Here is a 10,775-nt window from a genome sequence, read left to right as displayed (position 1 = left end):
CCTTTCCCCCCACTTTTTATATTAAAAAAAGAATAATAAAAGAAACTACTTTGGAACTCAGTGCTTTGTATTTACAAAAGAAAAGTAATAAAGGAAAAGTCTGAGGCTAATCAGCTGGAGACACGGGGCAAAGGTGGGAACCTGGGAGAAAGGGTAGGGTCGTCTGCAGAGAGAAGGGGAGGGACTCTGGCACTAAGGAAGCCGGAGCATCCCAGACTCTAGGGGCTTCCCCGGGGCCAGCCCCGCCCTCCCACCGGGGCTCAGATCAAGAGGCCAGGAGCTAAGTCTCCCGCTGCCCACTCTGGTTTTTCCAGGCGCCTGAGTTCCCAGCTCCAGGGGGCTGGGATGGCAGGGGAAACTGAGGCCAGAGAGAGCCCATGGGTCCTGCCACCACTTCTCACTGTGGCGTGATCTTGGCAGCCTCGGCCCGAATAAGGGCAATGAGGTCCTGGTTGATGAGGAAGACGAATCGCAGGCTGGCAATCTGCGGGCGGGAGAGAAGGGTGGCTGAGGACGGAGGGGAGACTGGGGGCCGAGGCCAGGCCCACACGCTGGCTCACCACGCCCCAGGGCTCACCTTGGCCTCTCCACCTCCCCCCGGCTCACCTCCACCACGGAGTTGTTGCTAAGGCGCCACTTGGAGCCACACAGCACAGGCCGTCCGTCAATGTAGATGGGCCGCCGACCCTCGTTAGCAATGAAGAAATCACCGTTGTTTTTTAACTTGATGACACCTATGGGAATAGAGAAGAAAGGGGGTATGATGGGATGGGGGAAGGCCAGAAGAGGACCTGAAACCTCTACATACCCTCTGCTTCCTGGGGACCCTAGAAGGCACCCAGGACTCCCAAGTCAGAGATCTTAAAATGCCAGCTCCTCAGCCCCAGCCAGTCCCTGAGGTTCCCACAGGGACCAAGCCCCAGGACTGGAGGACAGCAAGAGGCCAGGAGGGACATTCTCACACTGCTTCCTGCTGGTACCTTGCTTCCGGGAGATCTTCCAGGCCGGACCCTCCAGAGACAGGTCCACGTCAATCTGGTTATCCTTGGTTGCTCTGCCTAAGGTGATCTGGGGAAATGGGGCAGGTGAGGGATGGGACCTGAGGGATGGGGAGGGGTCCACACAGGCCAGGGAAAGATGAGAAATCAGGGACCAGACATAGAAAGGGCATTGAGGGGAAGATCGACAGAGGAGGGGAACCTAGGAAGGGGGTGGGGGGATGGGGATGAGGACAGGGAGGGCTGGGCGGGTCTCACCTCTCTCGAGCGCATCAGATACCGCACCATGCGGCCCCGCAGCACTGCCAGGGTCTGGTTGTCGAAGTCCGGAGAGCTCATGCCTGGGGGAGAGCAGCTCATGTCAGAGGAGAGCCCACTCCATGTAGAGCCACAGCGGGAAGGCAGGGAGCCAGGGCAAGATCCACTGAGGGAAAGGAGCTAGAGGTCTGGGAAGCGAGGGTGAACCCAGCCAGGCAACCACAGGGGCTCAGCGTTCTGGGAAGGGATGTGGAGCACGACCTCGTGGGTCCCCTGGCCTCCTCACCTGTGATGCTATCTACTAGCACCTGCCACTTATGCAGTTCCTGTTCCAGCTGCCGAATCTCTCGTTTCTGACGCCGGTCAGCCACTGTCAGCTCTGGGGTGAGGTGGGGTGGTAAGGAAGGACACTCTGAGGTCACCAGCACCTTGTACTATTTCTCTCTGTTCCCACAGGAGCTCCCACCCCCTCACTGTCCCCACCAAGGCACACTCACCATGTTCTAGGACGTCATCTCGCATGTCCCTGGAGGGTGAGAAGAGACGGATGAATCAAGCTCCAGTTTGAGCTCACCTGCCATCACCATTAGGCGCTACTTAGGTCCCTACGTTCCTCAGCCCAGTGGCCCCATGGGCTACTCCTCTGGCCTCAGCCTAGCTTCCTTCCCTGGGGTGGGCGTAAGGGACAACAGGTGGTGGTTGGCTGGGGGCTGCTTAGCAGGGAGACCAGGCACCAAAAGCTAGCACTGGGGCTCCAAGCCGAGCCTGGGCTGGGCTCCATTCTCTGCAGCAGGAAAGGCAGGGCCAGGCACTGCAGGGAGCTCTGTCCTTGGGAGACACTCAGCTCTCTGTGCCCTGGCTGTGGCCCCAGCCACTCACTTGAGCTTACTGTCATCAATCAAGTCTTCTGCGTCGGAGAAGTTCAGCACTTGGTCCCCCTTGGGCAGCGGCTGCACTGAATGAAGGATGGAGGGAGGGTCAGCGCCAGTGCTCCCACTCAACCCCAAGCTGCTGAGTAGACAACTGAACTAAGAGGACAAACTGTAAAGACAGCCCACGGGGACGGTCTCGTGCTAAAATCAACAAAAGTTAACCTGATACAGGTAACGGAGCGCATGCAGGTCAGACTGTACACTACTTTAGCAGAAAGCATTCCTGGGGTTAGCCAGGGGGAAGAGGTGGTCCTAGAAAGGGAAGGGAATTTTGCACAGTCTTTTCTCACTTACAAAGCCTTGAACTATGTAGGGAAGGCACTACTATTAGCTGCATGTTATAGATGAGGAAACAGACACAGAAGGGAGGGTTAAGCTATGTGACTGTAGTTCAGGACAGAGCCAGGAATCAAGGCCTGCTTTCCTGATTCCAAATACAGACTGCTGCTTCTACCACATCGGGTGCTCCCAAACATTGTATGCCACATTCTGCGAGGGGCTGAGGGGCACAAGCCAGTCCAGTGTCACTCAGGATGTGTCAGAAGGGAGCCTTAAGCCAGTGTTTTCAAATTGTGGGTCATGACATGTTAATGGGTCATGAAATTCACTTTTTCCAAAAAAAAGAAAAGAATATTAGAATCCGTCACATATATTCAGGATAAATACTGTTTCATGAAAGTTTTTCAGCTCTTTTCTAGTCAGAATGTAGAAGGGATGGGGGTCTCCAAACCTGAGAACTCCCGCCTTAGGGTCAGCTCTTCCCAGGACTGCGGCGGCTGCTCAGCAGCAGCTCCGACTAGCTAGTGAGGCCGCTGGCTGAGGAGTCCGACCGTCCCTGAGGTGCCATCACTGCTGAGGAAGCGAGGAGGGCTGCACAGGAGCCACATGTGCTCCACCGCGACCGCCCCCCACCTCAGTTCAGACTGTGTGGGAGACGGGGCTGGGGCAGGCACCCCGTCACAGCTGCCTGAGTCCTACCAACCTAATATTCAACTGACTTAATAGGTAAACAGCGTACACTCCCTGCTCCTGGGGACTCTAAGCACGAAACAGCAAAGGAGAAATCAAATATCCACATAAGACATCTCTTAAAGGGAAAAATCATACCTTTATATTGACAAATACACACAGGATAACTTTCCAAAGAGTGACAAAGGAGCTAGCTGTAGCAGAAAACATAAACTGAGAAGTGTGTGTTCTCTCGGTGGGAGGTCAGCGGTAGCTGAGCCTGAGGAAGCAGCAGAGCTCTGGAAGCTGCAGGCGTACAGAGCGCTGCCCACTGGGCACTAAATTCAGGGATCCTCCGGAAGGACACATGGGGCCTCCCCTGACCAGACGTCCTAAAATCCTCTGGTAGGAATCTTCTATTATCCAGAAGCCGCAGGATCCAGCCAGTAAGGTGAAGGGCAGAACCAAAGCTTCACCTTCAGAACAATGTGAACAACTACATAGCAGCCAACACGCAATAATCGTTAGGAAGTAAAAGTAAAGTGTGCTTGGACTATGAAAGTCTGACCCTGAATCCCAATCTAAATGAAGAGTTTTCTGCAGTTTAACCTGACCGCTTTCCTCATATTTATTATTAGGAGAGTAAGAGTTTTATTGGTGAGGGAAGAGAGGAAGCTTTCTGGCCCTTGGGAAAGGAGAAAGATAGGCGGCCTGGGTGTGAAGTCCCTGCTGGGATTTCTGAATGGCCCGAAGGTAGCGTGGCAGTGAGAAGGAATGTGGACACAGGGAGGGGCAGAAAGGCTTAGAGAAAGTGGTTCTTACCTCTAGGGTGGGAAAGGGGGAAGGGTGAGCAGTGAAAGGGACGTTCACATTTTACTCCTGTTTGTTACTTATGAAGAATATATTAATCTATTATTTATGTAACGGTAAAACATGTCAGAAAAAAAAAAAACAACCCAAAAAAGTCAAGAAGTGGGAGACAACTCTGCCATTTCGTCCTTTTTTGTTCAGGATTCTAGGCAATTTTGGCTACCCTTACCATGATCCTGAAGACCCCCCCAGCCACTTTCCTTCCCTCTGGAAGGAAGTGGTTTTTGCTACAAAGAGAGGTGAACAAGACACTGGGGGCCACTCGGGATTTGTTACAGGGCCACTGGAGGGCAGCTGTGTCCAGACTCCTTCACAGTCACATACACGCACCCCTCCTCTGCCAGCTCCTGGACCCAGTTACCTGTCTGGTCCTCCAACAGGTAATACTGCTTCATGAGCTGCCAGTGGGCCTGCAGAGCCTTGGCAGTTCGGGCCAGGTAGAAGGCATCGGGGTGTCTGTGCAGCAGGTCCTGGAAGGTCTCCAAGGTGGGCTGGCTGGTCTGGAGGGGAAGAAGCATGCTCCTGCCTCTGCCTTACCATCCACGCCCCCTGCCCCAGTCCCCAGCAGGACATGGAGGAAATGATAGCTACTGCCACCCAGGAGGCCAGGCTTGACTCTTCCCTGAGGAACCCCCACCCCCACCCAGTCCACAAAGGCCCTGCAGGTGTATGTGCGCCTGCAGGGCACATCTGCAGGCTGTGAAGCCTCCCTGCCTGTCAGTCTTCCAGGTGAGCCGGCTTCAGCCTTGCCCCTCAGCCTTACCAGCCCTCGGCCTTACCGATCCCACTTTGCTCAGCAGCTGCTCTTCAGCCTTGCTGAACAGGGCCTTGCTCTGGATGGCGGCAATGGCCTCTGGATGCAGCTGTCTCATGGCCTGGCAGGCCAGCCTGGGCAGGAGGGAGATAGAGGGCAGCGCAGGGTTGGGGGGGGGGCGGGGTGTGTGTCAAGCAATCTGGGGTTCCTACTTCTCCAAAGCCTGCCAGCCTTTGAGATCCAGAACTCAAAGATCCAGGCCCTCATCAGGAAGAGCCCAAGGCTTAGCACAGCACCTGTGGCCTTGTGGGTTTGTCAAAAATGTGAACAGGCGACTCAGAAACTCAGGTTCCTGTGTTCATCCCCGTGAAGAGGCTCAAAGACACAGCTGCCTAGAGACCAGTCCTGAGCAAGATCCTGGGACCAGCTGCGGCTCCTGTCCCATTTCCTAGTGTATCAGGGCTGTGACTACAGCTTAAGTGGTGCCAGGGGCTGTGCAGTAGATGGGTGTTAAGCGTTCAACCAAATTCTGATGATATCAAACTAAGTGACTGAGGAAGAAGAGTGTGTTGTGTGTGTGCATAGGTGTGCCTGGACGGCTGGAGCTGGAAGGGGTTCTTCTGCTCCAACTCCTTCTCATGGAGAAAGAAACTGTGGGAGGTCAGTGTGGGAAGGTTGGGAGGTGACCACCCCAAACCTCAATGCCCACAGTGGGAGAACAGGGCTCCTCATCTGGTGTTTTCACTCATGCTACTTCCTTGCTTCCGGGTCCTTGCTCCTAGCATCCAGCCGGGACTAGCAGGGTTCTGAGCAGGAAGAAGCTTCCCCCCAAAGCCTGGCAGGTCTCAGTATCATCTCACAGGACACAAGGCCCCAAGGAGCCCTGCCTCCCAGGCCCCTCCCTTGTACAATTCTTTCTGTTCAGGGGCCATGTTCTGGTGTCCCCAGTACCGTGCCGCTGGGGCCAGCCCACTCACTTGGAGATGACAGGATCGTAGAGCAGGGCATACCAGCGCTCCTGGACTTCCCGTAGGGTGAAGCGGCAGCTGAACTTCACACCCAGGTGGACAGATGTCAGATCATTGGTCTGCAAGGCCCCAGAGTGGTTTGCTTCAACCTTAGAGCTGGGAAGAACCCTCCCATGCCACCTACGGGACCCTGCCGAGCTAGGTGGGGGGCTGGGAACTGGAGGCTGCGGGGAGAGGCGAACACAACCCCTGTGGTGCGAAGCACTACCTGCAACACGGCATTGATGAGCAGGAGGTCGTCCGCAGGCTTCCAGCGGCCCAGATCCTTGGTCACCTGGAGTGGCTGTTTGCTCTTCTTCACACGCTTGGTGAGTCCAGGGGCTGGGGCTGGGCTGGGTGGCACAGGGGTGCTGGGGGCCTTGGACACCTGGGCAGAGGGCAGGAGCAGGGTGAGCTCAAAGCTGGCATCAGGGCAGTGAGGGCTTCAGGCCTAGAGCTTCACACACGGTGTGACAGCCCCAGCACCATCCAACAACAAGCCACAGGCAGGGAGCTCAGCTTTCTAATACCCATCCCTCCCCCATCAAAGTACTTCTACATAGTCCTTGACCATACGGGGTCTTCTCTTTGCTGGTGGTGCCCCCAACCCCAGAGTGGAGGGTGGGTGGGCAGGATACCAGGAAAACACTCTTGCTGGTACAGTGTCTGGGGCCAGAGCAATGCCACCTGGGGGTTATTTTTACACCCAGCAATGCTGGGAACAGGCTGTCTGCTCCCAGAATAGATGCATGCGCTATGCCTCCCACACAGAATGTGATACAGGATGCACTGACAGGGTGGTGGTGGGGGTGCAGCAAGAAAGGGGGAGTAGCGAGAAATGGGCTCCCAGGAGGGAGGCATCTGAGGTTGGGGATGGGGCAGCTTGATCCTCTCACAAGCCTCCTCTGCAGGGCTCTTGCCAGCTGGCAATGGTTGTGGGGAAACACAAAATCTGGCACTTGCCTCCACCCCCCTCCACTCCCCACATCTCCCAATCCTCACCTTCTTCTTCTCACTGGAGGAGGGTTCACTCCCCGAACAGCGCCCTGGTTCCACCCCACTGGCCCCCTTCGCCCGGGTAGAAGACTTGGCCAGGCTGCTCTCCACCAGCTCGTCATCAAACTTCTTTCTCTTGATGAACCTGAGAAGAGTCCTACCCATTGAGGGCTCTGTGATCCATTCCCAGTACCCACTCATATACACCCAGCCTCCAAAGTAGAGTAGGTTCCCAGCAGGCAGGGTGCTAACTGCTCTGGCTCAGTGGATGGGGCACGGAACCGCTACGCTCCACTCCTGAGATGACAGTGTATTGTACCACAAAGATTTCACGTCAAAGACTAAGATCTCCCTCCCTTGCTTTCAGTCTCATGGGGAGGGACTTAGTAGGAACAGGAAAAGCACAAGGCTCTGCCAACAGTTAGGTCCCAGAGGGGCTCAGGGAGCCATTCCCAACAGGGGTGAAGGCGTGCAGCAGTCTCAGTCTCTGGCCCTTCAAACCCTCATTACCTGGAGGAGCTTCTCCGTTTAGGGATGGTCCCCAAGGCCTGTGAGGAGGCCCGCTTCTGCCCTGCCAGTGACTCCTCATCCTCCGAGCGGCTGGCAGTGCCTGATGCCATCAGGGATGAATCTAGCAGCCCCTGAGAATCTAGAAAAAGAAAAGTGGTGAACCCAGGCCTCCTAAATGCCTAGCTGAGCCCTGACATCTGCACATGGGACCCTTCCTCAGCCCTCCTTCCCCTACCAGCCCTCTTGGTCCCTCCCCCGTTTCCTTGACACTTGAGGTTTTAAGGTGGGAGTTCCTTGGCCATCCAGATCCCATCTGGGCCCAGACCTTCCACGCTGGGCAGTTCTCCCGGTGCCACGTGTCATGTCGTGCAGCACATGGTGCTCAGGTCAGACTGGTGATGCCGACACACCGGGCTCTGGGTATAACTGCTCCCTCTGCCATCAAAATGCAGCCATGCCAAAGAGCAGCAGCTCAACAGCAAGTCAGTCAATTGTGGCCTCTGCCGAGAGGTACGTGGGTGGTGCTGGCCCAGGGGGAGGTGGCAATGCCCAGCCAGGACCGAAAGACACACGTGCCAGGCACAGGGTGGAATCAGCAGATGCTTGGCGCCCGAGCGTTTGGGGAGCTGGCCCGGCCTCATACTACCTTTGTCCATCCTCTTACAGTCCCAAAGCCACTGGTTCCAAACCACAGGGCTAGAAGGAAGGGTCCCACAGGCTCATCCAAGGATTCTGACCAGGTGAGCTTAGAGGCTGAGAGGAGATTCTGCAAAGGAGAAATGAGGCTCCCTGAGGCTCAGGTTTCCACTGGCCAACCTCTCCTCCTTATACTAGAAGAGGTCCCCAGGATCCCATAAGCTAGGGAACACACCAGAAGAGACACAATATATTCTACCAATATGACTCTGATAAACCAGTAGCCTTTTGAAGGTCACCGACATCTCTGAGACAGTGATAAAAGCTATAGACACCCCCTTCCCCCCCAAAAAAGCTATGGACCCTAGAAAAACATACACATTTTAGGAGGTTCACAAACCCCTCTAATTCTACTCATAGCCCCTAGGTTAAGGGCCTTGACTATAAACTAGCAAGAAACAAGGGATTCTTGGCTCACTTTTTCTTCGTCAGCTGCCCATTCAGCTCCCCTCCCAGCCCAAAGTAGGGAAAAGGAATCGGAGATAGAACTCCAACCAGTCCCTCTCACTTTTTTTTCACTGGAAGCTTTGGCTGAAGATTTACTGGGTGGTACCTCGTGGGAGCTAAAAAACGCGGCTTGGGAACTGAGCAAATATCAACCACTCTGGGGGCCCTAGCCTAAGCCCAGAGAACTCAGGTATTAAAAGACTCTCCGGAGCGCGCCGCTTGCGGGTCCCGCCCCTTCTGACCCGGGCGGCTCTCGGCGCAGCGTTTCAGCCCTGCCCCCAGGTGAGCTCGTCGCGCCGCTTCATTTGAAACGGCTGAGAATCTTGCCACCTGGGGAAGAGGGTGAAGGGCCCGATTCCGCGGGTAGACTGAGGCAGGGTCAGCACCCCCTGTCTTCTCCGGCCCTCCGCCCCTCGTTCTCCCCAGCTGCACACCCAAAGTAGGGGATTAGTCCAGGTCTGTTTCAGGGGCTCGAGATAGGAGTGGTGATGAAGTCAGCCCCGAGACTCAAAAGCAAAGCACCTAGTGAACCCCGATGCCTTCGCGGCCTTGGTTTAAGCCCCAAGGGCTGGTGGCGGGGTAAGGGAGTCAACTCCCAGGCCAATTCTCACCCCACCTTTGGCATGCCACCTTTGCGCATGCGTAACTTCTCGGACCAGATTCTGGCCCCGTCCGGCCCACGCATGCGCAGATTTTCGGGGCGCTACCGGGGCGGGGCCCCAAACCTGGCGGGGGGTCGTCCCCGGCAGCACTCTGGGAAACTCCACTTCACCCCCAACTCTGCTCAGAACCCTCAGGGGCGAACCGCGAGGTCTCACCATTCCTAGCCTGCCAGCTCCGACAATTTCTCTGCGGCGACAGCAGCAGCCGCAGGGCCAAAGCCGGCTTCCGTGAGGTACGTCTACTTCCGGGTCTACGAAGTATGGGCTGCGCAACCCCTTCCGGTTCGCCCCGGTAACGTGAGTAAGGGGGTGTGGCCATGGCCTCCAAGTTGTTACCGTTTCGTTAATGGACGAAATGAAAGGCTTTCCCAATTGGAACGACATATAGGGAGACATCGGGGATTATAGGTTCCAGGTGAGAGGAAGTGATTAAAGGGAAAGGCGAAACTTGGGGCGGGAGCGTCTGAGTGGTTAGGTGAGGCAACGTTGGGAGGGGCGGGCCCGAGGGTGGGGCTGGGCAGCGGACTAGATTTCGGTTTCTTGCATCCTTGTTGAGAGATCTAGGACTCTGATAGTTTCCCAGGACCAGTTATGGATTGTTTGATTCCACCAGCGGTTTTAGAGAAACTACTCTTTGACAGGCCCTGTGCTGAGCGCAACACGGGGAGATGGTGTTGCGCTCCCTCCATCCGCAGAGATGCGGCATATAGAAGGGGCAGGGAGGTTGATGTCTAAGGAACGGACGGAGGGTTGTGGGCCGTGGTTCTAGAAGGTAGAGGCCCTGGGAGAAGGAGTGCTGTTACCATCAGCCCGACCCCACGTGGATTGCTGGAGGCAGTTGTGGGCCCTGGGGAGGTAAGACGACCAGTGGAAGCACCTTCAGAGCAGAGTGCCTTGGAGATGGGAGGACAAGCCTACAGGAAAAGTTGGGATTTTGGGGGTGTGAGAGCTATCTTGAGAAACCAGAAAGACTGTCCTCTAAAAGAGGGTTTCTATTTGTTTTATGCTTCCTTGGAGGGGCACGAAAGGGTAATAGCGCTAGAGAAACATACTGCAGCTCAGGATAAGGATACAATTCCAAAGCTGTCCAGCAGCTAGGGTGGTTCCCTCAGTGGAGCTGTCAAGCACAGGTCACCTGGACATTGCCAGGCGATTCAAATGTCGGATGAGAGGCTCGCCTTTCTGGCCCTGACAGTGTATGATAGCTACCAGCTTCAAGAGTCCGCTGTTCATTTGTGACCTTGCTTAATGAGTATTACCCTATTTTATTTCCCCTGAAAGACTGTGTTTTCTGATACAGGTGTGATGGACTATACTAGATAGCATAGTAGCTATACTAGGTGAGAGTTATCAGGGAGGTCTCTAAGGAGGTGACAACTGAATTGAGATTTGACAGCTGATAAGGGACCAGTTAGGCAAAGAGCTGGGGTAAGATGACCTCGTCAGAGGCGAGGCGACAGCATGGCTCCAAAGCAGAAAAGAGTTTGGTGAGTTTGAGGAACAGGAAGGAGTTTAGTGTGGCTGAGCAGCATGGTCAAGAAAAATAGGGAGGGAGATGAGAACAGAGATGAGGTCATCAGGGCAGATAGTATTAGGCCTTGCAGTTCATGGTATAGATTTTGATCTTTATTCTTTTTTTTAAACAATTTATTTATTTATTTATTTGCACAGCATGCAAGATCTTAGTTCGCTGACCA

General features: G+C 55.0%; 1 protein-coding gene across 3 annotated transcripts; it reads right to left on the bottom strand.

Annotated features, from left to right (window-relative positions):
* Nucleotides 1-46: 46 nt before the first annotated feature.
* MCRS1 (microspherule protein 1) lies at nt 47-9,332 on the bottom strand. Of its 3 annotated transcripts, none has more exons than XM_057701307.1 (15): nt 9,235-9,332; nt 7,920-8,039; nt 7,274-7,412; nt 6,770-6,908; nt 5,997-6,155; nt 5,738-5,847; nt 4,786-4,894; nt 4,368-4,506; nt 2,136-2,211; nt 1,754-1,782; nt 1,543-1,635; nt 1,257-1,339; nt 981-1,068; nt 607-734; nt 47-484 (listed from the first exon to the last, which is right to left on the bottom strand). In XM_057701307.1, exons 2-15 carry the CDS (start codon nt 7,927-7,929, stop codon nt 398-400), a joined length of 1,389 nt encoding a protein of 462 aa, XP_057557290.1. In that variant the 5' UTR covers nt 7,930-8,039; nt 9,235-9,332; the 3' UTR covers nt 47-397. The 3 variants fall into 3 exon arrangements, with proteins under 3 accessions (XP_057557290.1, XP_057557291.1, XP_057557292.1); XM_057701308.1 differs by having other exon boundaries at nt 7,599-8,039; nt 9,235-9,327; XM_057701309.1 differs by lacking the exon at nt 7,920-8,039 and having other exon boundaries at nt 9,235-9,320.
* Nucleotides 9,333-10,775: the final 1,443 nt, after the last annotated feature.

This window comes from Hippopotamus amphibius, chromosome 12, assembly GCF_030028045.1.
Source record: "Hippopotamus amphibius kiboko isolate mHipAmp2 chromosome 12, mHipAmp2.hap2, whole genome shotgun sequence".
NCBI lineage: Eukaryota > Metazoa > Chordata > Mammalia > Artiodactyla > Hippopotamidae > Hippopotamus > Hippopotamus amphibius.
This window is presented reverse-complemented; position numbering and strand designations above follow the sequence as displayed.

Bases quoted from the DNA above. Each gene is read 5' to 3' on its own strand.
- MCRS1 (XM_057701307.1), bottom strand. The intron at 1,069-1,256 runs GTGAGACCCGCC...CCATTTCCCCAG, and splicing joins ATCTGATGCGCTCGAGAGAG to ATCACCTTAGGCAGAGCAAC. The intron at 485-606 runs GTGAGCCGGGGG...TCCCGCCCGCAG, and splicing joins GCAACAACTCCGTGGTGGAG to ATTGCCAGCCTGCGATTCGT.